Here is a 27,965-nt window from a genome sequence, read left to right as displayed (position 1 = left end):
GATTCATGTTCTTTTATCATTTAAAGAAAATTGTAATGATTTATTTTATGTTCTATTTGCAGAACAGAGTGTACTGAACACCAACCCAAAGTGGAAGAGCCTTGAGCTGGAGGCACAGTATATTGTTGACACTGAAGGAGCTCGTGTGCGGACAAGGAAGCGCTGACGGCTCAAATGGATCCCGTGGAACTGACAAATGTCAACATGGGACCCGATGACGAGGGCAGCAGTGGAGAAAGTGCTCAAGATAGCTCCTCCGAGATGGGGAACTTAGAAAAGGCAGCAATGAGCAGGTATGAGGTTAAAAACGATCAGGTTCCATGGGAAAATTAGACAGGTTTGTGGACATGGAAAACAAGGTGTTTGTCAGGAAGAATTGAATGCATTACCTATTTGACAGATAACAATGGCATCGATGTTAACCCATCAACTCCCTGATCCTGAAGTACTGATTATTACACCATTTTTATATGTCAATCCTTTGTGTGGTTAATTTAGAATTGAAGTTACATTGTTCCTATCCTCATTAATGATATAGAATAACTTAAATGGTATTAGCCTATCACTTCTCTTACCTATTGGACCATTCTATCTTAGAGTCTTCTTCCTTTGACTACCCTTTAACATTTGCTCCATCTCCAGAGTGCTGTAGGGATTCTTTTCTCAGTAAAAGTGCCCTATCAGGAAGCTCATTCATAACTATCATGGTTTTTACCCACTAAACATATGCCGTATCTTTAGCCTGTTAGACTTCTTAACTGAAGTCCAAATCATTATATCCCCTGTCTGTTACGCATCTCGACTGGATGACTCATGTATCTGAACTGCCTTAATTTATGAAGTCAAAGTTGTAATGTCTAACATGGAACTCCTGTGATTCCTTTCAAACCCTGCTCCTCTTCCAGTAATTCCCATGATGGTGAAGGTACCCGCTGTCATTCAACAACTCAACCAAAAGACCTCAGTTGTTAAACCACACATCTCCGATCCCAAATAATACATCCAGTTGGGTGCACCTCATTGATGTTTCAAATTCACTCTCTTCTCTGTATGCATTCTATTGCTACCTACTATAGGCCCTCATCCTCTCTCACCTGTCTATCATCTGATTGGGCTCCCTGTTATACATTTTGTTCTCCTCCAACTAGCCCTCCACCCCCTTGCAAAAGTAAACTTTTTAAAAAATATATATTTTTTATTGATTTCAGAGAGGAAGGGAGAGGGAGAGAGAGATAGAAACATCAATGAGAGAGAATCACTGATTGGCTGCCTCCTGTATGCCCCCCACTGGGGATCAAGCCCACAACCTGGGCATGTGCCCTTGACAGGAATTGAACCTGGAACCCTTCAGTCCTCAGACCAATGCTCCACTGAACCAAACCAGCTAGGGCAAAGTAATCTTTTACAAATGCAAATTGACTCATGTTCCGTTCTTAGGTAAAATCTTTCCATGGCTCCCCATTAACTGAGATAAAGATGAGACTATACATTGTTTGGCATGTAAGCCCCTTCATGATCTGTCCCTTACTTCACTCTCCTGTCCTATCTCTTGCCTGCTCCCTGTGTTACCCTCCTATCTCGCCTTCATGAGCCGCTCTCAGATCCTTGTGCCTTCGCGCATTCTTCTCGGTCTCTCTGGAATGCCCTCTTTTAGTATCACCTACCCACCTTTCCCTTTCTCTCTAGTGACTCCACTCACCTTCAAGATTCAGCTTAAGGGCAGGTCTCCTATGAAGCCTTCCCCCAGGGAGTAGTGGCACCCCCTCCTTTGTACACCCTCTCCCTATCCAGATACTCATCATGCCACTACAGCAGGCTAATGGCCTCTGTGGTCCGGCATATGTCCCACTGCCTGGTACATAGCAGGTGCACAATAGTTACTTGATAAGTAAATTAATTTCTCAAACAATGTTATATAATACACATGCATGACTTAAGATACCCAGAAGGGAATTTTTGAAGTAAAGAATATTATCTTCATGGGGGCTTGTCCTGGAGGTGGGAGTGGCCGGGGTGTCAATCAGGGGAAAAGGAGACATATGTAATACTTTAAACAAACAAACAAACAAACAAACAAAAAGAATATTATCTTCAAACAAGGATGTCTCATTTTATTCACAACACCCAGGAAAGGCCATCAGGAGGAAGCACTGTTCTTCCTCTAAGGAGTCAATGCAGTGAAGTTTAGTTGGTGGACTAGAAAGGCCCTGGAACCCTGGCCAGTGGGATCAGTGGTTAGAGTGTTGGCTTGTACATCAAAGGATCTTGGGTTCGATTCCTGGTCAAGGGCCCATACCTAGTTGCAGTTTCTATCCCCAGCCCTAGTCGGGGTATGTGCAGAAGGAAATCAATTGGTGTGTCTCTCTCATATTGATATTTCTCTCTCACACTCTCTTCTCTCTCTCTCTCTCTCTCTCTCTCTCTCTCTCACTCACTCTCCTTCTCCCCGCCCCCCATTCTTCCCTCCCTCCCTCTTACCCTCCCTCCTTTTCTCTCTCTCTAAAAATCAATGGAAAAATATCCTTGGGTGAGGATTATTAATAATAAATAAAAAAGAAAGACCTTGGAGATGTAAATGATGGTATTTTCTACAGCAGAAAAAACAATGTGGTAAAACATAGGGCTTTGGAGTCTGCCTAGTAATTGCCTAACACTGGAGAAGGTATTTATCTTCTTTGGGTGTTAGTAGAAAATGCAGAATGGCAAATGAGCACCCACTTTTCTGAGCATAAAACGAATGCCTAGAATATACATAATACTCAGCAAACTTGTTCTTTCTCCTCTACTGCATCACCCTGGGTAAACTGATCCAAGTCGGAGGGCTCTTTTGTTTCTGAGAAGGATGCACGCAGAGAGGAGCTCTGCAGAGGTGGCCACGCTGAAGGAGACACCGTCCCAAGAACAGCCCTGTGGAGCCATTCCATTTGCACGCTTTTGTTAAGCTTCAAACAGCATGTTCTGGACCATTCACAGTGCCTTACCTTTTCACTTCTGATTCAAACATGGGTCATTGGATTCCAATTTTATAATGACCTTAAAATGGGTTTTGTTTTTATTTGGTTTGAAATGTAAATTTTTGAGAAATTCAACATAATGCATTTATTTGGAATCATTACACTGTGTTTTCAATACATGCAGGGTTCAGTATCAAAACATTTAAGACACTGGGGACATTCCTCATATTTTGTACAATCTTGGCATGTTTCTTGAGCACAATTCATCCCATGCCAAAATAAGAGCATGCAAATGCCTTAGAGAAAAATCTAATTACTTCCACATTCTAAATTTTAAAAACTACTCATGGACTAAAGGATTCTAGTTTATTGATTAAGGTAAAAAGTAGAATGCTGGGTGTTCCAGAGTTTAAATCACTTTTGTTTTTATCCTTAGGCCCATTTTAGGCTCAATTTCATCTTATTGTCTCATATTCTAATTATGAATATTATATACCAGTCTCCACATAGCAAGTATATTAACTACAGATTAAATAAAACACAAAGGGGTGGAGTACAGAGATGGAAGAAGGCAGCATCTGAGGGCGTTACACTTCCTATGGGAAATAGGAGGAGAATGCCAGGAAATGTTCCAACTTGGATGTACACTTGAGGGTCTTGAAAACCCACACCTTAGGTTCTAGAAAGCACATAGAACTTTGTGATTTTGTATGCTGGTCTGTCAACACCTGTGATAATTGTTCTCTATTCTCAAAAAGTAACTTCTTCATCCCTCTTCCTCATAAGGTTCATTTCAGGATTAGTTCTTATTATTAAATACTAGAGGCCTGGTGCACAAAATTCATGCATGGGGGGGAGGGGTCCCTCAGCCTGGCCTGCACCCTCTCCAATCTGGGATCCCTCTTGCAATCTGGAACCACTGGCTCCTAACCACTCCCCTGCCTGACTGCCTGATGCCCCTAACTGCTCCCCTGCTGGCCTGATGGCCCTAACTGCCCTCCCCTACAAGCCTGATCACCCTAACTGCCTAACTGCTCTCTCCTGGTGACCTGATCCCCCTAACTGCCTATCTGTGCTCCCCTCCTGGCCTGGTCACCCTAACTGCCTATCTGCTCTCCCCTCCTGGCCAGGTCACCCTAACTGCCTATCTGTGCTCCCCTCCTTGCCTGATCCCCCTAACTGCCTATCTGCTCTCCGCTGCTGGCCTGATCCCCCTAACTGCCTATCTGCTCTCCGCTGCCAGCCTGATCTTCCTAACTGCCTATCTTCACTCCCCTCCTGGCCTGATCGCCCTAAATGCCTATCTGTTCTCCTCTCCTGGCCTGATCCCCCTAACTGCCTATCTGCTCTCCCTTCTTCTCCGCACCCTTCAGACCCCGGCACAGGCATGCTGAGAGCTCTCGGCCATGGCCCTGCCCCCGTCCTGATTGGTCATTATGTGACAGCGTCTCAGACAATTTGCATATTCCTCTATTATTAGTATAGATAATTGGCACAGATCTCCCATAATAATTATTTTCCACTTTTTTATTTATAAGGGTTATTTTAATAAAATATTCTCCAATTGTTTTATCTTACTCTAACATGTAAGAAATGTGCTACAAATCACAATCAATCTCATTATAAGGCACTTTGAAGAAGCATGCATAGTTGAGCATTTCATATGACCAAAAGAAAGCCTGTGTGATATTGTGCAGTATCCATATGCAATGGTGACAGCTGGACTCATTAGTCAAGCCTTTGGAAATGTGGCTGGTACTAGGTTCATACCCTCAAAGCCCCTGGCAAGCAACTATAGGAACCAACCAGCACAGTTAGGGGTGTGTAGCTTCCAGCCTGTGCACAAGTAAACCAAGATCACATGTTCTATCAAGAGTGACATTTTAATGGCCTGCTTTCCTCTCAACTCTTCTAATAATTCATTTGGTTTCTTTAATGTTTTCTTAGTTTCATCCATTGTCTAATCACCCAAGCCTAGTTTCAGAGTGACTAAAATATACAAACACACACAACAAAAACAACCAAACACAACATCAAGCTACCAATGAACTACTTTCTAGAGAGGGTTATATGAATAAACAGGTGGAGACAGAAAAGAGGAAAATATCAGCTACAGGCCCCTGCCTGGGACAGCATGTGGAAGGTGCTGAACTTGGGGTCTGGTGGGTGTAAGCGTGTGACTTCACTTATATGAGCCATAGTCACCTTGTCCTTAGACTCAGGGCACAAAAAGCCCTCTCATGGGTATATTTGAGCATCAGGTGAGATGAGGACCACAGTGCCTAGTCAGTTAATAAGCATTTATTGAATTAATAAAATGATTTGATTATAGTGTGGGAGTAGTTGAAAAACCTCCATTATGGGTCTTTATCTTTCCTTTGGAAGAGCTCTAAGTGGGAACAAAGTGAGCTCTAATTATTCTTTTTATTGCACAGTTAATATGAGGAGAAGAAATGTGGCTTTATAAATTCCAACTAAGGCGCCAATATTTTCTTCTTTCATAACTTCCTCCTTCCCTCCACTAACTGGAGCTCAGTCATTGGGCTGGAAGGGATGCTTGTATGGAGGAAAAGAGAAAAAAGTTTTAGGCGTCCTGTTTTTCCTCCCCTTATTCAGTTACTTAAATCACCTGAAACATAGATATAATTCAGAGCATTTGCTTAGATGCGTTTACTTTCTTATTTTCCTTTTTCTATTCTCGTTCAGTCAATTTACTAATGAAGATGATGAAAGTCAGAAATTCCTGACAAATGGATTTTTGGGGAAAAAGAAGCTGGCAGATTATGATGATGAACATGTAAGTGAATCTCTGCTTTCAGGCAATAAACAGGACTTGAGGGTGTCTGATCTACCCAGGTCTCTGTGGGAAAACAGTGTGACTGAAATTTTCCAAGCCTTGATCAGCACATTCTCTGTTTATTCAGGCCCTTACTGGAATAAAGGCTTGTTTTTCCTGTTCGCCATATGGCTACATAAATCATTTATGAAATTTATTTGTTTTTTGGAGAAATCATTCTAACCCAAATGTAATCTGCAATCATACATGTTTTCCCTTCTTTGTGTTACTCAACCTGTATTTTTTTTTTTACTGAGATCCTTGCTAGAGCTAAGCACTGAATTCCATTGAAAATTACATGCTTTTATTGAAGTTGAGTCAATAAAAAAGCTTTTATTCGTGTGATATTATCTTAGTCTTCAATCTCAGGCTATAATCTCCTCCAATAAAGATAATGTGAAAATAAGAATAATCCAAAACTGCCTCATTCTCTGGTAGATATTTGCTTATAATGTGTCCCTTTTTCTTCAAGCATCCTGGCAACACCTCGTTTGGAATGTCTTCATTTAACCTGAGTAATGCCATCATGGGCAGTGGAATCTTGGGCCTTTCCTATGCCATGGCCAACACAGGAATCATACTGTTTGTGTAAGTGAATGGACATGTCCACTTTTGGTTTGTAGCCCATATATACCTGGTGTTCTTTTAATTAACAATCTGAAGTTTGATCTTTGTGAACAGAAATAATCTGAGAAGTTAGCATATTCCTCTTGCTTTTAGATAAAACAGCAACCTGAGGAAGAATCAGAGTAGTCAAATCATAGTACATGTTCAACCAACTGTCCCTAATCAAATGGCAGAAACTTTATGCTCTCAACCAACCATAGCGATGGAGAAGCTCCATACCACAACCTATAGGACCATTAAAAAAAACTAATTCATTATTTAGTGGATGCTTAAAATAATTTGGTGTTTAGTAGTCAAAAGATCTTTTTCAGAAGCAAAGCTGACTTTATAACACTTTTGGGAAAAAGACCCACTTTAAACCAGGGCCTTGCATACCCTGGTTCTGTGTCACACCTCATCTCTCATGTCCCTGGGCACCAGACATACTGGGCACATTAGCCTGCTCTCCATTCCATGAAGGCGCCATGTTTCCTCTTACCACAGGGCCTTTGCACATGCTCTTGGAAATCCTCTTTCCTTTTCATGTAGCTAACTCCTGATATCTCAGCTCAACCTCACATCCGTGCTGCCTTCCCTGACCTTCATGACTGGGACAAACCACCTTACCACCTTCATTATACACTTACCATTTTTAATGTTTCAGTATAGTTGTATGATTTATTTCATTAATGTCTATCTTCCTTGCTACACTATAACCTCCAGAGAGTCCAAGTCTGTTTTCACTCATCACATGTTTGTATCCCCAAGACCTGCTACAGGCTTGGCACAGGGAATATTTGTGGAGTGGCCCAAGTTTATTCCTAAACCTACACACTTTAATCAAACGCACTGTAGTCAAAAGCTGCCTAAGGTTAGCAATGTCACACAGCTGACCTGGAGGAAGGATACTGCATTGTCGGTGACAGACAGCCACAGATGCTTGTGTGCATTACGTCCTGCCTGGTATTTTCCAAGACACAGTTGGCAGCACTGGAATTCTTCACAGGAATCAAGTCTGATATTAGTCAGGCATCAGCGTGAATGCAGATCACAATCTCTAATGCAATGCTACAGCATTAAATAACTGTCTAAGAATGCAATATTTATATTACAAATATATGCTATTTATGTTCTGAACATCACTTATGATTAGATAATCACACAGCTATTTGAGAGCTAAGGATCAGGCAGGACTACAAATATTTATATTGAGTTAGTGCTTTCATTGAAGTGCTTTAGTTATAATCTTTTTTAGCTGAATGGGTTTTTATATCAACTTTACTTTTATAAGCCATGTTTGAAATAAACTCATTTTTTAAAAAATTCTCTGAATCTTCCTAGCTAGAGATGTATTCACATATATAGCTGCATATATAATATCTTCTCATTAATTACACATACTATCAATAATTAGGACGTTAGCATAGATCACTGATGAACAGAAAAACTAAACATTTCCCCCAATGCTAGAGCCACAGATCATTTTCACGGGAGGAGAATATTCCAGTTTTAGAAACAAGGGCTTCACTTCAGGCTTACAAACATGTGGCAGATTAATTTGGCCAGAGAAGCTAAATTGCTCTACATTGCGGGTATGTTTTATGTGTAAGCAGCACAGACTGGATTCAGCTCTCTCCCTTAATTCACAGCAAATGACACAGCGTTTCATTGGTTTTACTCTGAGTACTTCCTGCCAAAGCAAGCCTGTGTTTAGCATACTGGGAATGTCCAGTATTTTTCCAAGAAACAAAATAATGTCATCTGCATTATATAATTCTTTAAGAATGGGTAAGTTCATAAGGCATACAGAAGAGCACATGAACAAGTCATTGATTAGTCAGTTCTGGCACAACAAAGTCAGAGTCATTAAAAAATTAGTAACTTGTGGTCCAAATGTACAGTTGCAACACTGACTGCAGCGGGAGTTACCAAAGGACATGATCAACGGTGGGAAAATGTTTAGTGTGCTCTCTTCATGTAAAAACAAAGAATATGATTTTTTTTAATGTCAGATAACATTTAGTATTGCTCTTTAAGTTATTACATAAATGCCTCTATATTATTTTTGTTTTTCAAGTCTTGTTTTTGGAGAGACACTGATAACTATCTCGATAAAGAAATCATATATGCATGTAGACATGTGGAGGGTCCTGAACCAGAAATGATGTTTTTTAATACAAGAAAACAATTTCCCTGCACCCTACACTTACCTTTCTGTTTCTCTATTGCCTGACCCTCTCGTTCACCACTTGACCCCTAATGTGCTGGAATAGTAGTAATGGAGCTCAGACGCTGCTCACTTCGGCTTTTCTATTTTTAGGTTTTAGATTAAGGTTTAGCCAGACTATTGAATAGCCCTATAAATGTTGGTACAATTATCATGCAAATAGGATGTACATAGCCCCATGTGCTGAGTAAGCAGATATGGTATTTGCTAATTTCGCTATATATTTAGCACCTAAGTTATGAACCAGATTTTACTACTGGGTAACACTAAAAAAAAAAAAAGTAGTAGGTTTTGGTACATAAGTAATAGCACATTCCAGTTCTGTAACATTAAAGAGTATGTGTGGAGTTCTGAAAAGGATTTCTCAGCTTCCCCCAAATCCATACTTTTGGAAAGTTAATGGTTGAAAAGACCAATATGATAATTTATTGTAACATCTGTTATTATGTCTTATGTATTATAGAAACTTATTTCTATTCTCTATTCCCCTCACAGAATCATGCTGCTTGCTGTGGCAATATTATCACTCTATTCAGTTCACCTCTTATTGAAGACTTCAAAGGAAGGAGGTATGCTACCCGTTAAGTCCAAATGTCCTATTGTGATTCTCTTTAAAGGGTATGCCAGTCTATAGCTCCATAACTATAGGATGATTTTGGTCAGTTTCACACTTCATTTTCTTCTGATCCCAATGACATGGTCTCTCGATGTTTTTAGTTATTTGAGCAACTGAGAGACGGGAAAGTCAACTGGCTCAAGTTGAAGCCAAATAGATAAAAATATTTTGGTGAATAATCCAAATAATAAGAGTTTCAACTTGCTGCATGGAGCTCACATGAATGAAGCCACTGCTTCTTGTGTGCAGCATATTTTAACATATTTTGCATTGTTTTTTGATATTGCATCTTTTGAGTTTATCATTTATATATGGTTCTTATTCATACATTTGAGACTCCAGTGTAGAATTATATTATAGAAATATTTTAGCCATTAAAACAATCTTTTTTAACAAGGTTATTTTATCTTTGATTGTAGGGTCTTTGATTTATGAAAAATTGGGGGAAAAGGCATTTGGATGGCCTGGGAAACTCGCAGCTTTTATTTCCATTACAATGCAGAACATTGGAGGTAAGGAGATATAGCCTTCAACAGGCTACTTAAACTTTCTAAAGAATGTTTACTATATAAGAAAACTCTTACGGCAATACACGAGCACTTTACATACAGAAAAATAACTGCTTTGTAGTTTCTAAATTAAAAAAATAAGTTTTAAAAATAGACTTGCTGTCCCTCTTTAATTAAAAATAACAATATGTAACAATGAAATCCTACCTAATAAAATAGTAATATGCAAATTGACCGCACCTTTGCTACACCCACCAGCCAAAGCCACGCCCACCAGCCAATCAGTGTGACTATGCAAATTACCCAACAAAGATGGCAGTTAATTTGCATACACTGAGGGAGGGAGGAGTGAAGACTGAAGACAACTTAGAAAGAAGAGGGAGGAAAAGCGGAAAGCAAGGTGGCTGCCAGAGGGAAAGCCCAGGCAGGGCGGGGCGGGGCAGGGCGGGGCAGGCGGCAGCGGCGTGCGCGGGTGCAGGCATGGTGGCTGCAACGGCGGCGGCAGCGGCAGAGCACAAGGCCGCAGCGGCCGCTTGCAGGATTCTTCCTGCAAATGGGCTACTAGTACTATATAAAACCCTACCGATGACTTCTAGAATTAAAATATAGAGTAAAACCTTCCTTGAAATCTGGGTGTCAGCCTAAGTTTTTCACTCTCTCCCTAACCCTGAACATCCAGTCGAATACCAACCAGCTCCTGTTCATTTTATCTCTTACCTACCCCTTCAATCTTTCCTCTCATTCTGTTCTCACCACTACAGTGATCACCTGAACTTGAGTTTCCCCTGCTCCTATCTCTAATTTATCCTACAGATTAACTTTCTCAAATCAAATCTATTCTTACTTCTACTGTGCATAAAATTCTTCCTCATTATTTTCAAGGTAAAATTTAAACTCTTTGGCCTGATACATAAGGGCCTTCATCATCTTTCCCCTACCTTTCTGATACCTTTCCTACCAACCCCCTCAAATCTATCTATCATCTATCTATCTATCTATCTATCTATCTATCTATCTATCTCACCTATCTATCTTCTATGTGTCCTGTGTCATCCCATAACAAACTATATTCAGTTCTCCTGTTTTTGTAGTTCTCTACCCTAACACACAAACACAATTACACAGATTCTCTCTCTCTCTCTCTCTTTCTCTCTCTCTTCTCTCTCTCTCTCTCTCTCGCTCTCGCTCTCTCTTTCTCTCTCTCTGTCTCCCCCCACAACCCGCCACTTCTCTAGGCTTTTAGGAACTAGTGTTCCCTAGTTCCTCTGGGCTCCCTTAGCCCTCTTTGTAGGTATCTTGTCTGTTACTATTTTTAAAAGGTATTTAAAACTCTTTCATAGATGATAGGCTTTTGGATTCTGATGCACCTGAATTTGAGTCCATTTCTGTCACTATCTGTGACCTTGGGAAAGTCACGTTGCTCCTTTGAGTCTAATTTTCCACCTATGAAAATGGGAGTAATATTCCATCCTCACAAGGTCACTGCAAGGATGAAAGAAGACAACATATGGCACATGCTTCCTTCCTCCCTGGTTTTCGGATCCGATGTCCATGTCTCTGGAGCCCTTCTGATTATTTTTTAAATGGACATTTTTATAATTATAAGACAAATAAATGCTAACTGTGAAAAACTAAAACATTACTTAAAAATATAAATGATAAGGAAATGTTTATGTAAGTCACCCTTAGAAATAACAACTTCAGGTTTTTCTCTATGCCAAATTTAATAAATATATTGTTTCTGTTAGAATTGGATCTTCTTATAAAACTGATTTGCAGTTTGTTTTTTAAAATTTAACAATATGCCCTGACTGTATTCACGTATTATTCTTTTTAATGGCTTTTGCGTTTTTCATCATGCCAGCGTAGCATAATAGGTTTACTGAATCCCTTATTGATGGACAGTTGGATTGTTTCCCGTTTTTCACTCTTACAGATGATGCTGCAGTAAATAAACTTGCACAGAGATGTTGCAAATAGGTATCCCTTTTTGACAAATAAAATCACTGGAGTTTTTTAGGATTTCTGGAATGCAGCGATTCTTTTAATAACCTTATCTAACTATATCTGCTCCTGATAATGGATAGTTGTTAAGCAGATAAAATCCAGGAATATATTGATTTATATTTGTTTCTTCTCATATTTTTATATATTAAGACTACAATCTTGGGCAGAATTTGGCAGTATTGCCAGGATTGCTTCATTCATTTTACTGGTTTGGGGTCATAAGCATGTAAGCCCCCCATCCTCCACCAAATAGACTGCTCTACATTTGGTTCAAATTTTCAGCCTTATTAGGATTTAAAGTATCGAGCATTTCATAAGATTAGCTACAGTTGATCTATTTTATTTGTTTGGACAACTGAAATAACCTCACACATATTTAGCCCTGACTACAACAGGCTAAGTGGCAATAGCACCGTCTATTGTTCAAAGTATAGCTACTATTATGCTTCTAAATAATGGCATAAACTATAAAGTGGTCTGGTGATGAAGCCACACACGTGACAAGAAGTGTGGCTTTAAGGGAGAAAGATAAAATTTTATATATAGTTCCTAAAAATGCTCTCACTTTGGTTACTCTATTTGATGAGTGGTTATTTTGCCCTAAGGGGAATCACTTGTATTTCTGTATTTAGCAACTCCACATTTAGAACGTTCAATTTTCTCAGTCCCCTGAAAATTAACATTTACCATGGATGTTTCAACGCTGGCAGAATAATGTTGACATTAACCAGACAGGTCGGGATCATTCTGAATTTTTGAAGACCAAACACATTAACAGTGGTAACGTCACTGAAAGTCAGCAATAATAGCTCTCTAAAATTGAATGGTACTGCACGAAGCCAGTTAATCAGAAATGTCTCCTCTGTTTACTCTCTGTAAGATTTCGCTTTAGCCAAGCTTTGTAAAGATTAACCAAATAGTGTTTGCAGAAGATACAGCAGGTATTGTAAGAATCACTTCACTCCACAATAGGGGAGAAGCACTGGCCTGAAAGCAGGGAACTTGCATTTTGGATGAGGCCTGTCAGTTTCAAGCTACATGGTCTTGAACATGCCATGTAAGCCCTCTGCCCTCAGCTGCGGAATGAAGATAATAATGTACCTCCTTGCTGTTTAAATGAGTGATGTGCAGAACTAAAAGTGTGGGGGATTATTATCACCATTATTACTTCCATTTATTTGAGGTTAAGGAGATATCTTTAATATTCATTCGTTTAATGTTAATAGTTTAATTTACAACTTAGTAACTGCTTTAAAACGTGTTAGCAAAAATTCGCCTGAAGGATGTAGCGTTCAGCTGAAGCTGCCAATGTAAAACCCGTCCGTTTATTTTTAATTGAAACTTTTGACGGTGTGTCAAATCACAAATCACTGAGTGGATGGAATTGAGGAAGGGATGTTGCATAAATCCCTACAGTTGTAGGCAAAATTATATATTATGCATATATACACATATAGTGTATGTTTTTCCAGGGATTGGGTTTTTAGATTTTATCAGGTTTTTAGAAGAGTGCATGATCACACATCTGTCACTTCTCTAAATACTCAAGAAATGTTGCCACTTTGTATAATTTCTTATTTGGCCAAAGGAAGGCCAGGATGTAGAGGAGGAAGAACTTCATTGACCACGGGGGGAGGCGCCATCCACTCCTGTATTCTTTTATCAATCCAGTATGACGGCGGTTGAGACAGCGGCCTGAGATTTGGTGTGCCGCTCAGGGAGATACAGAGGACTAGACTGGCATCCACCTGGGGGGAGCTGGAGTGACACGTAGTCTACCTGATGCACCAGGCCTTTTGCTGCCAGGCCCCTCCTCGAGTTATAGACACTAAGACGGGACCACCCAGCACAGTCCGTGATGACTTGTGACTAATGAGGGGAAAACATTCAAAGTGAAGCTTCACTGAAAACCTCAGAGCGGGATGAACACAGAATCGTATTGATACTGTTAGCGAAGTTCCGGACGCCAGAGCCCGAGGGCCAAATGGCTATTTTTGGAAGGAACTTGGAAGCAGTACAGAATACACAGTGGGTAACTTTCCTTGCCATTTGGGGGACTGAATGTGCACCTTATGGGGAAGAATGTGTATCCCAAATGCAAGGACTTCTCACAACTTGCCCGTGACTTTAATGCTATGCACTCTACTAAGCTGTCATGCTTTTCATTTTAGCAATGTCAACCTACCTCTTTATCATTAAATACGAACTACCTGAAGTAATCAAAGCATTCATGGGACTTGAAGAAAATACTGGGTAGGTCTGATGTTCTCTCTGCTATGTCAAGTGACTCATTCTAGTTGGTCTTTTCCAATCCCAATATTCTGGTCTGTCTTTCTCTTCTAGAGAATGGTACCTCGATGGCAACTACCTCGTCATATTTGTGTCTGTTGGAGTCATTCTCCCACTTTCTCTACTTAAAAATTTAGGTAAAGTTGTTTTTAATTTTAATTTTTGTTTTATATTTATAGTAAGCTGATTGTTGATGCCATATTCACCTTCCATAATTTCTCTGCTAACTCCTAGGTTACCTTGGTTATACCAGTGGATTTTCTCTTACCTGCATGGTGTTTTTTGTCAGTGTGGTAAGTGATTTATTGACATGATTCTTACAGCTTGGGGAGCATGAGAGGCATCTAGTGCCCGAATTAGTGTTCTTTTTTGTTGTTGTTCAAGCACCTCACTAGCATGAAATAGTTTTTGCAACACAAACAATATTTTTTTTGTATTCTAACTTGGAATGAGAAAAGAACAGTCATGAGTTTAAAAATAGTTGAGTTAGAATGTAAAGACTATTGTTAATAGTATGTTTTAGTCACACAATGTATATTTGGACCAAAAGAATACTTCAAGTGGGAACATGACAATAACCTAGTATTTAGAAGGTGGCAGAAGAAGAAGAAGAGTCCCAGAAGAGAAATGAGTAGTCTACAGAATTAGCCATATCTGCATGAATTAGCCTTTTTCTCTTAATCATCCTACCTATGAAGAGAGGGCAACCATAGTGGGATTAAAGAAGAAGTCCCTCTCCTCACGTCTCCCCAATCCCTACCAGAAAGGACTTCCTTGCAATATCATGGGTGCCAGATTTTATACAGCATTTCTCCAAAGAGGTAAAGGAGGAGAAGGGAGTTTTTAATAACCCATATTATTATTAGTTTGAAAAAATAAAAGACATGAAGCAGAGCAAGGAAATGATCATCTTTCTCATGGAGAGTATGAATGAAGCTTAGGATGGATTCATGCAGAATACTGTCTTGTTGACTCTAAGGGGTAGGGCTTCCAACCATAGTTCCAGCTCTTTCCTTAGGACAGAGGCTAGAGGGAGTCTCCATTAGTCTAAAAGGAATCCTCAGCATAGGCCCCTCACCTCCATCCCATAAGGCACACAAACAGATTTTCATTTCATTGTGTTCAAAAGGCTAACGCTGTTGTTTTTTATGATTGGGTCTAGGTGATTTATAAGAAATTCCAAATACCCTGCCCTCTGCCCAATCTGGATCACAATGTTGGAAATGTGACATTCAACAATACATTTCCAATGCACATGGTAATGCTACCTAACAACTCTGAGAGCAGTGGTGTGAACTTCATGATGGATTACACCCACCAGAATCCTGCAGAGCTCGATGACAACCAGGCCAAGGACTCTCTTCATGGCAGCGGAGTAGAGTATGAAGCTCACAGTGATGACAAGTGTCAACCCAAATACTTTGTATTCAACTCCCGGGTAAGTGCGAGGCCTGAGTCTCTAATGAGCCTAGCAGTGTGGCCTCTGAGCGTTTATTGCATAAGCTGAGGTGGCCTGGGGTTGCCATCATGTTGGAATGCTAAACATGCGGTGTTGTCTTTGTTTTTCAGACGGCCTATGCAATTCCTATCCTAGCATTTGCTTTTGTGTGCCACCCTGAGGTCCTTCCCATCTACAGTGAACTTAAAGAGTAAGGCAGCCATCATTTCAGCATTCTAATTTGCTTTGAAAATGGGCTCATATATTCAAGGGTGCTTTATTCAGTAGCATGGTTTATAGCTTTCTCTTCAGAGAGTCTGTGCTATAACTACTCTTCAGAAAGGTGTGAGTCAGACTCCTCACTGCACTACCTTCTCTACGTCCTACTGTTCTATTCCTCCACCCTAATGGTCCAGGGGAGGATCCCGGGAAGGGGAGAAGCCAGTGGCTGTAAGGATTTTGGCCGGCATGGAGAATTCAAAGTTTAATTTTGGTGGAAAGAAGTGATGTCACTTGAACTGGAAACTACCACACTCATAAAGATAAAAAATTATGGTTAGGGTGACCTTACGAGGCCACTGATGTCACCTGTGGTCAGTCCCTATCCCTTGTCTAGAAGACATTGACCACAGAGATGTGCCAATATCTGGCCTCCATTGTCTTAACTGTACAATGGAGACACTGGCTAGACAATCTTGTTTCTTCCAGCTGATATTCTATGTCATTAATACTCTTTGCTCTTTGAGGTTGTTGCATCCACTTGAGGATGAGTTGGATCTGAGCCCACTATAGCAGCTTCCCTCTTTGCCCTTAAGGGACAATGTCATATAATAATTTTCAGCTTCTTTAACACAGACATCAATAATCTCGGTCTTTGTTTTTACTAAATAGCAATAACTTTCCCCATAAATTCTGATTTACTTCATAAAAATTTTTTGGAATTTTAAATTATTTTGATGTCTTTGACTGACTTGGAAAATCACATGTAGCAGTTACTCTAGAGGCCTGACAATTGATCTCAAGCCACTGGGTGCCTTCCTGAATGATTTCTAGAAGCTGTCTAGGTAATAATATCAAGTATCCTGGTAATAATATCAGAACTCCTAGAGGTAGGGCTTTGCTGATTCACGTAAGTACTTGTCCTCATTAAACCCACCTCACTATGAAATATTAAGGCTTTCATGTTAATTACATTGTTAAATTCTCAGTAGACAAGCTTACTTGTCAACAGGAAATAAACTTGTCCTCTTTTAGGAAGGTGGTTGTTTCTAAGACCGAAGGAGTAATGTTTTAGAAAAATGGAAACAAATCCTTTATAAGACAAATTTAAATAAGCTATGCTTCTGCATCAGAAATGAGGTTTTATAATGACATACATCCTTTCATTATTTTCTTATTTTAGTTTTAAACAGTGACCTGTTCATAAATTTAAAGAAACAAAACTCAGTGTTCGTTTTATTTCCAGTCGGTCCCGGAGGAAGATGCAGTCAGTGTCAAATATTTCCATCACAGGGATGCTCGTCATGTACCTGCTTGCTGCCCTCTTTGGTTACCTAACATTTTATGGTAGGTCACTCTGACAAAGTCATTCTCTTTGTGCAAATCCTGGCTGAACTGGTCATTAACCCTAGTAGGTATCATTCTTTTAATTATCCTCTTAAGCAGCATGAACTGTAGATACAAGTACTTGGTTAACATGCTCTCTTAACCATGTCACTTGACCCCAAAAAATAGGACCTGAACCAGCTTGGCTAACAAGTTACAACAATTTGTAAATTCATATATTTTTTTAATTCCTCAAATTTAAATATTTTCCTTCTGGGATAGGTGGTATTTCTTTGGCTTGACTCCCTAGTCCATTTCAGGCTAGAAGCAATGAGAGTGAATCCAATTGCATGTTGTAAAGCTCTACTGGTAGAATAACTACCTACCAAACAAATGGCAGAAAAAGTACAACATTCTAGAGTTAGAACCTGTTTTTCATTTACCAGTTAAGTCGAATCTGAGGGCTTGGAGCATTAGGCAATATTTTCTGCTCATTCTATTCTATTCTGTTATAATGAAGGTTTCCTAAAGAAAGAAAAGTACATGCTAGAATTCCCTTCAATCTGGGAATGTACTAACAAAACAAAATGTGACATGGCCCCATTAGATTATGCCTAAAACACTTCCTCTGTGGCATCTTAACAGGACACAAAAGGAATAGGATTGTCATTGCCTTCCACGAAGCATGGCCCTACAGACAAATTTCAGGGAGTCAAACACTGGCCTGCTAGTATTTGTTCAGACCAATCATAAATATACTTTTTGTATAAACTTAACTTTTCGCATTTTTCTGAGTGACTTCGTAAATTAAATTGTTTGCAAGACAAGTTGGGGGGAAAGACAGGGGGAGGGAAAGCACCATTTGATTGAGTTTTATTCTATTTGACCAACATTTGGCTATTAACCAAGTACTTGCTTTAGAGTGGGCATTAAGTCCTTGCTGGTAGTGAGTTAATGAAAGTCCGGTCAATATCATTGAATATATTTTTTTATCCTCTTTGTCTGATTTTGAGGAGAGTAATGGGAAAAACAGACTGAATCTGATTCTATCAGCATCTCCTTGTCATTTGTGCTTGAAATTCTCAATGACTGTGTTTTCCAGGAGGGCACCATCTTAATCTTAGCGCAATATTCATTGAGAGACCCTGTAAAACTCATGCTAACTCATCCTTGCATGTTACTTATATTGACTCTAAGGGGTAGAGTTTCATAAGACAAGCAAAAACATGAAAAATCCAAATGTATGTGTATTAGTGTTGTCATGGAGTCATAATCATTGAGCTTGAAAAATGTTATAGATCAGGCGTCCTCAAACTACGGCCCGTGGGCCACATGCGGGTGTTTTTGCCGTTTTGTTTTTTTACTTCAAAGTAAGATATGTGCAGTGTGCATAGGAATTTGTTCATATATTTTTTTAAAACTATAGTCCGGCCCTCCAACTGTCTGAGGGACAGTGAACTGGCCCCCTGTTTAAAAAGTTTGAGGACCCCTGTTATAGATCATTTGTACTAGGGTTTCCATACTGGATTAGGATAAGCTGCCTCAGGCTGACTGGGCAGGTGGGGCCAGAGCGGGTGGTGGTGACAGGATGTGAGGGACACTGGTGGTGCTTGAGCCTTTCATGACCTTGAACCAGAGCGCCTCAGTCTATCATCTGTTTTGTGATGCTTCAGTAGAGCAGAAATAAATTTATCACCATGCAAATGAGCTAGAGAAGCCCCTCAGCAATTTCATTATAGCCTTTGCAATGTATAAGCTTCAGGGTCCCTTTGTTCAGTGGTAAATAAGCTCAGAGACACGGTAAAAACAGAAGTGTCTGGATTTGCTGACATGAGCTGTTTCTACTGTACTATGTTCCCTCTGTAGAATGTTGCCAGAGGTAACCAAATAGACTCTTTCTATTTGCCTCTTTGTAGGAGAAGTTGAAGATGAATTACTTCATGCTTACATCAAAGTGTACACCTTTGACACCACTCTCCTCATGGTACGCCTGGCGGTCCTCATGGCAGTAACGCTAACTGTGCCCATTGTCCTGTTCCCGGTGAGTACATGGAGCTTTGATGAAAGGATCCTGCTTGACTCCGTAGATTAGTACATATGTTCTGACTTGATATGGGCTTAATTATAATGTGAGTTTGCAATTGCAATCCCCGAGGAATATTATTATTTTTATACAGCATTTTGGAGCCACTTAAAATTGACTATAGAGCAAGTATTTTTAGATGTTAGGTATTTTTAAAGTGTAGGGGGGGGGCGGAAATCATGAAATTTATTTTTAGTTATTTCCAGCCTTATTGAGGCTGACATTTATTTTTAAATTCAAATTTAAAAACAAACAAACAAACACACAGATCTTGAACTTCTATCATGTGGGTTAGTAGAAATGAGTAGGAGTTCATATAACTTCTGACACTTGAAAGCCAAAACCACAATAACTTTCAACTCATATTACATTTCACCACGGTTTTGAAGGTATTTCATCCCCCCGCCCAGTTTATTGTGACACAGTAACATCCAAAAGTCGCATTATTTAACCTAATTCCTTGAAGACTAATTAAAAGGGGTTCGTGTGAAGTAAATGGCATCCTAAAACCAAATTTTTTGGAAAAGTTACATTATCCATCATATAGCTCTTCTACTGCCCCCCAAGCCGACACATGTCCTCATTGGCGTGCCCCTTCCTGGCATGTGCGTTGGCGTCAGTTTTTCTGGGATCACAGAGCGGGGCTGATTGTAGAGATTTGAGCTGCCTGAGTTAAACCCACCACCTATGGATAAACATAGGTCTGTGCTCTCCTGCCAACTCTTCTCCTTTCATAAACACTGAATTTACTCATTCATTTTAGGAGGGGAAATAAGCGACACAGTAACCGGCACCGTCCTGCACAGAACGTTCCATACAGGGCCAAGCAGAGGAGGACTGCTCATATAATGACCCTGTGGTCACTTTAAATGCCGTGTGTGTGCGGAAATATTTTTTGGCACATTCCTTTTTCATGAGTGCATGAAATCAGATCCTCATTACTATGTTGGCTAATATTTACTGTTAAATAATGTCTTGCCTCTCATATATCTGAACGTATTTCAAATGACAGGTACACAGCTTTAGCCTAAAATCAGCTCCATCATGGAGACAAGGCGGAAGACAGCTGTAAACAGAAAGTGTATTATAGGGTAGAATTTCTAAGCAAATCACATCACTGGGAAAGAATATTGGGAGCCCTTCTTTTTGTATGTAAAGATCACTAACTACATTTTGGCACACAGTAGACGCATCACTGTTGAATCAAAGAATTTTGTAAAAGAAATCTGGTATGTGCCTCTGTATTGCTTTATTCATAAACCCTGAATACAGTGCTTTTAAGTCTTGGTGTCAGGGGATTAACAGATGTGGCTGTGGTCACACAGCTAATCAGAACCAGTGAAACTAATGTAGCACTCGTAGCATGACGGTGATGGCTGGATCATGGCAGTGGATTTATATCCCCATATAAATAATAAAACAAACAAGCAAATAAAACCTAATCTGGATGAAAATATGTCAATTTTAGGGTTGGGTTTTGGGTTTTTGGTTTTTTTATTCTTTTTCTTTTAACATGTAACGGGGCTCTCTTTCTTACAAACCCAGGAAGGTATGAGAATGGTTTTGTTGCTGTATGATGGTTGGATGGTTTTTCCTTTGATTAATCCATTTATTATCTTTCTTTTCTCCAGTTAGATTAGTTTTTTTCCTTCTTAGTCAAATGCACATAGTGAGAGCTTGCAATGTTTGTTGAGCAGATGAATAAATGAAGTGAATTAAAATGCGAGCTTTTTCACTGGCAGCCCAACATTTCTCTTTCTTAGTAGTAGAAGGGAGATGATATGGGGCAGGGTGTCTGTTAGTCCTCCCCAAGGACTAATAATGCATATTAGCTTACACTTTCCTTTACATAGTACAATTCACACAACAACATGAAAAACAGAAAAGCAAATGATTCTAACAGGTTTATCAAGAATACAGAGACTCAAATTCCACCTGCCACACCTTACAAAAAAGAGATCAAGTCTCAGATTCTCTAGCTATTTCTATTTCATCTGATCATAGTAAAGTCATTCTTTTCATGTCTGTTGCCTTCAGATTTGTTTTTAATTGTACGTAGATGTAGGCATAGAAATGTGGCAGATGTTGCTACGAAAACTGGAATAAAATCGTGATCCATAGGTATTGTCCTAAGCAATCCTACAAAGTGAAACTGTGATTTACTCCTAAGCAATAGAATTCATTTTTTTTTAAGTTTTCTTTTTTAGAATTTAGATCTAAGGTTCCCACTTTCTCCTCTCCCTCCACATTTCTGACTTTCACGTTGAGTCCTGCATTAGAACATAGCACCTCCTAAGTAAGGCTCCCGTTCAGAACACTCTCTGGAAATAACAAGTTTTCTCTAGAGCTCTGGAGCTTTTTGGAATCATTCAGAGTTGGAAGCTATGGCGGTTGCTGGGGACTTCCCCCACCCATAGCATCTGACCCACATTTCCAGGTTCTTATCAGTTTGTGTCTGTAGAGAAAAGGGCACTTAGATAAGTGAAGCAGCAGGCAGTGCTTTGTGGGTAATAAGCCAGAGTGATCTCTGTCCTGACATAGGTAAACAGAATTGCTGAGGATCTTTTGATCCCAGGCTCACATCTCAAGGCTGCATTTTAACATGGAACGGCCAGCAGGTTTCCTTCTATTCCTTTCCACCTCCCCCTGCCATCACCAGCAGCCTGCTGCCTCCCTGCTGCCCTATTGCCCTCTTCAAGAATACATTGGCAACACTATACATCTTCGGTTCCATTTGGGTTTTGTTATTCCTTATTCACCATGAGGAGCAAGCTTTCACCATTCACTCCAGCCAGTGTTCATTATGCTAAACCTTCATCCTTCTGGGAGCCATATGACCTTAAGAAACCATTTATACTGTACATATAGGATTGCCTCTAACTCAGCTTATTCAGTTAAATGCATTATTTTAACAAAGGACTAAAAAGCACATAGATGTGACCTCTGCCTGGAAATAACCTATATTCTACTTGTTTATTCTATAAATTTAGCACTTGCAGACAAATAAACCCTTCAGCACTATGTGTGTACCATAGAAAGCTCATTTCAAGCCCACTAATTAGACCAGATTGGACAGTATTAAGTAGGACATAATGTAGAATTTATAAGCTGATGGGAAAACAAAATCAAGGCATTTGCTTTCCCCAGTCCTCTGCACAATGACTTCCATAATTTTTGCTAATCCAATTTTTAAAACCCGTTACAAAGTCGCTCTTAAACCATTTCCAGAGACTCTCTGGTTTGCCATTCTGGAAATGAAATTGCTTTTTAAACCTGAACAGATGGCTTTCATTTTGGTGGAGTGGTATGAAAGGAATGTCACATTAGAAACTGCAAGCAATTCAGTGCGAAGTTTTTGTCGTTCATACATGTGTTTCAAAATACTTTATTTTACATTTTCTCTTTTAAGTAAATTCCCATCTCCATGCCATTAAGAGACTTCAGAAGTAAAATTTTAAAGTGCAAATCAATCCCAGCATTTCTAAAAATGTGACGTCCCAGCTTAAATGAAGTGCTCACTTATTGAAAAGCCAATCGGCTAATTCCACAAAGTCAAAAGTGTCTTCTAAGATTCCAAAGATAAAAGTATTTCCAACTTTGTTAAGCTGTTCAAACATAACTGGCGCTCCCTCTACTCAAAAGGGCCCTTTCATCCAGTTACATCAGAGTAACTTGAGCAGCTGCTGCCAAGGGAGCCTCTCCTGACCCTTCACCTACTTATTTCAGTCACTAAAATAGGGCTGAAATCTGTCAAGGACCCTGAAGGGAGGGGAAAGATTTGTTCTGTTCCATTTAATTCAACATTTACTGAGTGCCTGCTGTGTGCAAGACTCTAAGCTAGAAACTATGATGAATGTTAACATTATTAGGTTCTGTTCTTTGTCTTTTGTGCATTTATATTCTATAATTGTTGGGGGGGTACTAAATGGGTAGAAAGAGAAAGGAGTAAATTTTTAAAAATCGTATAATTTTAAAAAATTGGGTGGAAAAAAACATGTTAAGTACAATGCGAAGTTAAGAAAAACCCAGGTTTGTAAAGATTCAATTTGCAATCCCATGCAAATCAATTCAGTGCTCACCCTTAATGCTTGATCCAGTCTGATGAGACATAATTAGAAATCAATAAGGGTTTTACTATCTCTGAATTATATCTCTTGTCTGTTATTTTATCTCTTTCTGACTGAGATTTTAATAAAAAATTATGAAAGTGAGCACATGATAAATATATTAATAAGGAAATATAACACATTGAAAATAAGCATCAAGGTTGAATAATAATATGAATTTACTTATTACCACTGAACTGTACACTTAAAAATTATTAAGATGGTGAATTTTGTGTTATGTGTATTTTACCACAGTAAGAAAATTCTAAAAAAAAAAAAAAATCAGCATCAAGGTATTTTCTGGGAGAAAAAGGAGAAACAAAGAAAATGCTCCAGAGCAATGAGAATATCTATATATATAAAAGCTTAAGTGACGGTTACAACTGGTCAACCGAACGACCAGTCGCTATTACACGCACTGACCACCAGGGGGCACACGCCCAATGCAGGAGCTGCCCCCTGGTGGTCAGCATGTTCCCACAGCCAACCTCCCCCAGCCAGTCAACCTCCCACGGTCCCTCCTCCCAGACTGGGTGAGACGGCCCCAATCGGCCCCGATCACCCCTGATCGCCTGCCAGGTTGAGGGACCCCACCCGTGCACGAATTCGTGCACCAGGCCTCTAGTTTTAAATAATAAAGTAAAAACAAAGCAGTGACCTTGCCTTTGAACTTTCTTGTTGCAGATTCGTACGTCAGTGACAACACTGTTATTTCCCAGAAGGCCCTTCAGCTGGATAAGACATATCCTGATTGCAGCCATGCTTATTGCAGTTAACAATATTTTGGTCATCCTTGTGCCAACTATAAAATACATCTTTGGATTCATAGGTAAGTTTCAGAAAGGCTTTTATTTTCTTCCATCTACTTTTTTAAAAAAAATTATTGTTCAATTACAGTTTACATTTACTATTAATTCATATTAATTTCAGGTATACTGTATAGTGGTTAGATAACCATATACTTTATGAAGTGTTCCCCCTGAAATTTCCAGCACCCATCTGAAATCATACATAGTTATCATAATATTTTTTACTATATTCTCTATAGGGCTGTACTTCACATCCCTATGACTATTTTGTAACTACCGACTTATACTTCTTAATCCCTCCACCTTTTCATGTAGTCAACTCAAGCTGATAGCCCCTTAAGTGGCAGACAGGGAGCCTCTCCTGGGAGGCCAAGAATCCCCATCTGTCTCAGGCTCCCAGACTTCCTAATAGTCCCATGGGACTCCAGCTGTCACCTTCCCTCCCTCCCAGGTGACACTGGAAGTTACTCACATGATCCGAAAATGTTAGTGCCAAAAGCTACCTTACAGGTCATCTAGTCCAGCTGCCTTTTCTGAAAGACGAGGAGACTGAGCCCCATAGAAGTCGAGTCCTATACCTTGGAGTGGACCCAGGGTTAGCACTTATGTCTTAACTCTGCATCAAAAAGTAAGGAAGACAGCCAAAACCGGTTTAGCTCAGTGGATAGAGCGTCGGCCTGCGGACTGAAAGGTCCCATGTTTGATTCCCGTCAAGGGCACGTACCTTGGTTGTGGGCACATCCCCAGTGGGGGTGTGCAGGAGGCAGCTGATCGATGTTTCTCTCTCATTGATGTTTCTAGCTCTCTGTCCCTCTCCTTTCCTCTCTGTAAAAAATCAATAAAATATATATTAAAAAAAAAAAGTAAGGGAGACAGATTTTACCTTCAGGATGCTCTCTCAGGTCTGTGATTAGCTGAGAATTAAGGATATCTTTGGAGGAGGAAGAGATTGATTTTCGTAAAGCATATTATTTCCCTTTACTGTGTGGCCTGCGAATATCCTATCTAATAAAAGAGTAATATGCAAATTGACCCTCACTCCAAGATACAAGATGGCTGCCCCCATGTGGTCAAAGATGGCTGCCCTCATGTGGACACAAGATGGCTGCCACAAGATGGCCTGCAGGGGAGGACAGTTGTGGGCAGTTAGGGGTGACCAGGCCAGCAGAGGAGGGCAGTTGGGGGAGACCAGGCCAACAAGGGAGGGCAGTTGGGAGGGACCCAGGCCTGCAGAGGAGGGCAGTTGGGGGGGACCAGGCCTGCAGGGAAGGGCAGTTGGGGGGGGGACCAGGCCAGCAGGGGAGGGCAGTTGTGAACAATCAGGCAAGCAGGGAGGGCAGTTAGGGGTGACCGGGCTGGCAGGGGAGGGCAGTTGGGGGAGACCAGGCCAGCAGGGGAGGGCAGTTAGGGGCAACCAGGCTAACAAGGGAGGGCAGTTAGGGGTGACCAGGCCAGCAGGGGAGGGCAGTTAGGGGTTACCGAGCCAGCAGGGGAGGGCAGTTGGGGGCAACCAGGCCTGCAGGGGAGGACAATTAGGGGTGACCAGGCCAGCAAGGGGAGGGCAGTTAGGGGCAATCGGGCCAGCCAGGGAGCAGTTAAGTGTCGATCAGGCTGGCAGGGGAGTGGTTAGGGGGTGATCAGGCTGGCAGGCAGAAGCAGTTAGGGGCAATCACGCAGGCAGGCAGGTGAGTGGTTGGGAGCCAGTAGTCTTGGATTATGAGAGGGATGTCCAACTGCCCGTTTAGGCCCGGATCAGGCCTAAACAGGCGGTTGGACATTCCTCAGATTGGAGAGGGTGCAAGCTGGGCTGAGGGACACCCCCACACACACCTCTCATGCACAAATTTTGTTCACCGGGCCTCTAGTATTTAATATTTTTATTCTGCTGATTTGGGGGTTTACTACAACTTTAAATACAATACTGTATAAAACTTCTAAAACTTAGGTATAAGCAACTTGAAAAGTTAGAAGCAAATAGGAAGGGTGTGTGATGAGTTCAGCCTCCTTAGTAGATGCTTATAGTATTATTAATTTCCTGTAAATTTGTAACATCCAGTTGTTTTATTATTGATTATAGGTTATGTGTACTTAGTATGCAGCTATTGATGTTAGGTACAGTTTAATTTTCCTTATAAACATATTTTCTTTGAATAAGCACCCAGAGGATCTTATAGTGGATTTAATGCTAAGATTAGGGCAGCTTTAGATCTGGTGTCTTTAAAATGCGTGCCCCCGTCTTTGCCTTGCTGAGTCAGACCTGCTATGTAAGACATTGACCTGTCCCGTGTTTCTCTCCTCAGGGGCTTCTTCTGCCACTATGCTGATCTTCATTCTCCCCGCAGCTTTTTATCTTAAACTTGTCAAGAAAGAACCACTTCGGTCACCCCAAAAGGTTGGGGTAAGTAAGGCTTGCAATTTTTCCCATTTAAGTTGTTCTTTGACTACTCGGAATAAACCTGAAAATACACATAGTTCAAAAAAAAATGTAAATTGCTGAACAAGAATGAACCATCAAAGATGAATTCGAATTCTCTGGTGGAGAGAAAGGGGGTTGGAGTTCTGGCTCAGATGACCAGGATTTCTTCTCTTCAAATACCTGAGTTCTTCCTATCTGTCAGAGGCTAATGGAGCTCTCCCACAAGCGCACATGCATCCTAGTCTCCCCACAAAGCTTTTGTGGCACTATTTTCGGGGAAATTACGCAGGAAGGACAGTGTTAAGAAAGAATGTAAACCTCTTGGCCATGTTCGTTAGGTCTGTAAGGCCAAAAGAAAAGACGTGACTTTTGTTTCCCCCTCCGCAGAGCTTCTTGTCCTCTGGTGTGGACTGCGATCCAGAGCAGAAGCACTCCTTTTCCAGTTAACCTCTTTAGATATAAAATATAGTTTTATGAAACTGGAGAGTATGTACTTCTTTTCTGTAATATAACTACAGAAAAATATACTAGAAATAATTGTTTTTCCAATAATAACATATTATCCATGACTGCTTAATACAGTCTTATATTAAGACTTGAAAAGAATGCCTCTTACAGAAGTACCCTGAATTTTGCCTGGGAGTCATTCACCTCTTGGGGTTTTTCAGGACAATTTGGTATCAAAGGCTCCTCCAATCATCTCACCCCCAAGTTTCTACTCTATGTAGTCTTCCTTGGGCTTTCTAGCAGTGTGACCTTGGCAAGTTACTTGTCCTTTTTGTGACCCATTTTCAGTTTATCAGATGTAAAAATGAGTAAAATTATATTCTAGACTCTTTCAAGTTAAAAAGAAATTAGCAGCTGCTTCCTAGAATATAGAATTGGGAGGTTGACCTGTGTGGTACTAAATAAGGCTGCTTCTAGTGTTGCTATTCTAAAACATTGTATGACACACATACACACTTCCTTTTTTCCCCAAGGAATATGCAACATATATTAGGATTTTATTTTTATTTGTTGGCTTTATAAATTTTCATCACACCTACTACTCTCTTATGACCTGCCTTTCTTTCACCTAAAAGATTGTTAGCTCTCCCCTGGTCATTAAATTGTTTTCTGTTGCTTGACTTTTTAATGATTACAGGGTATTCCATCATTTTGATGTACCAAATCAATGAACTATTACCATATTTTGAACACTTGGGTTAAAATCTCTCTACTGTATTCACCCTCTTTCCTGAACTAGGGTTCTAAATTGACTGAATTGCTAGGCATGGATAGCTGAGCTATAAGAATAATACAATTCAATAGGCAAATCAGGTTGCTGGCTTAGGTAAACAATTTACTGTTTACTGACTTAGCACAAGCTTTGCTAAGTAGGGATGGTTTCTGTGTTCCTAACAAGTTCTCTCTGACTTACAGGCTTTAATTTTCCTCGTGGTTGGCATCATCTTCATGAGTGGAAGCATGGCGCTCATTATCACTGACTGGATTTACAACCCCCCGAATTCCAAGCATCACTAA

General features: G+C 40.2%; 1 protein-coding gene across 1 annotated transcript; it reads left to right on the top strand.

Moving 5' to 3' along the window:
- Positions 1-167: 167 nt before the first annotated feature.
- SLC38A4 (solute carrier family 38 member 4) lies at positions 168-27,965 on the top strand (the record flags this gene model as incomplete). The annotated part of the gene is made up of 15 exons (XM_079776007.1): positions 168-293; positions 5,661-5,751; positions 6,263-6,378; positions 9,119-9,192; positions 9,659-9,751; positions 13,927-14,008; positions 14,099-14,181; positions 14,279-14,337; positions 15,207-15,482; positions 15,614-15,693; positions 16,948-17,048; positions 18,944-19,068; positions 23,901-24,045; positions 26,326-26,423; positions 27,864-27,965. Exons 1-15 carry the CDS (start codon positions 175-177, stop codon positions 27,963-27,965), a joined length of 1,644 nt encoding a protein of 547 aa, XP_079632133.1. The 5' UTR covers positions 168-174.

Source organism: Cnephaeus nilssonii (genome assembly GCF_951640355.1).
Source record: "Cnephaeus nilssonii genome assembly, chromosome: 6".
NCBI lineage: Eukaryota > Metazoa > Chordata > Mammalia > Chiroptera > Vespertilionidae > Cnephaeus > Cnephaeus nilssonii.
Note: the sequence above shows the minus strand (reverse complement) of the source record. Positions and strands in the feature narration are given on the sequence as shown.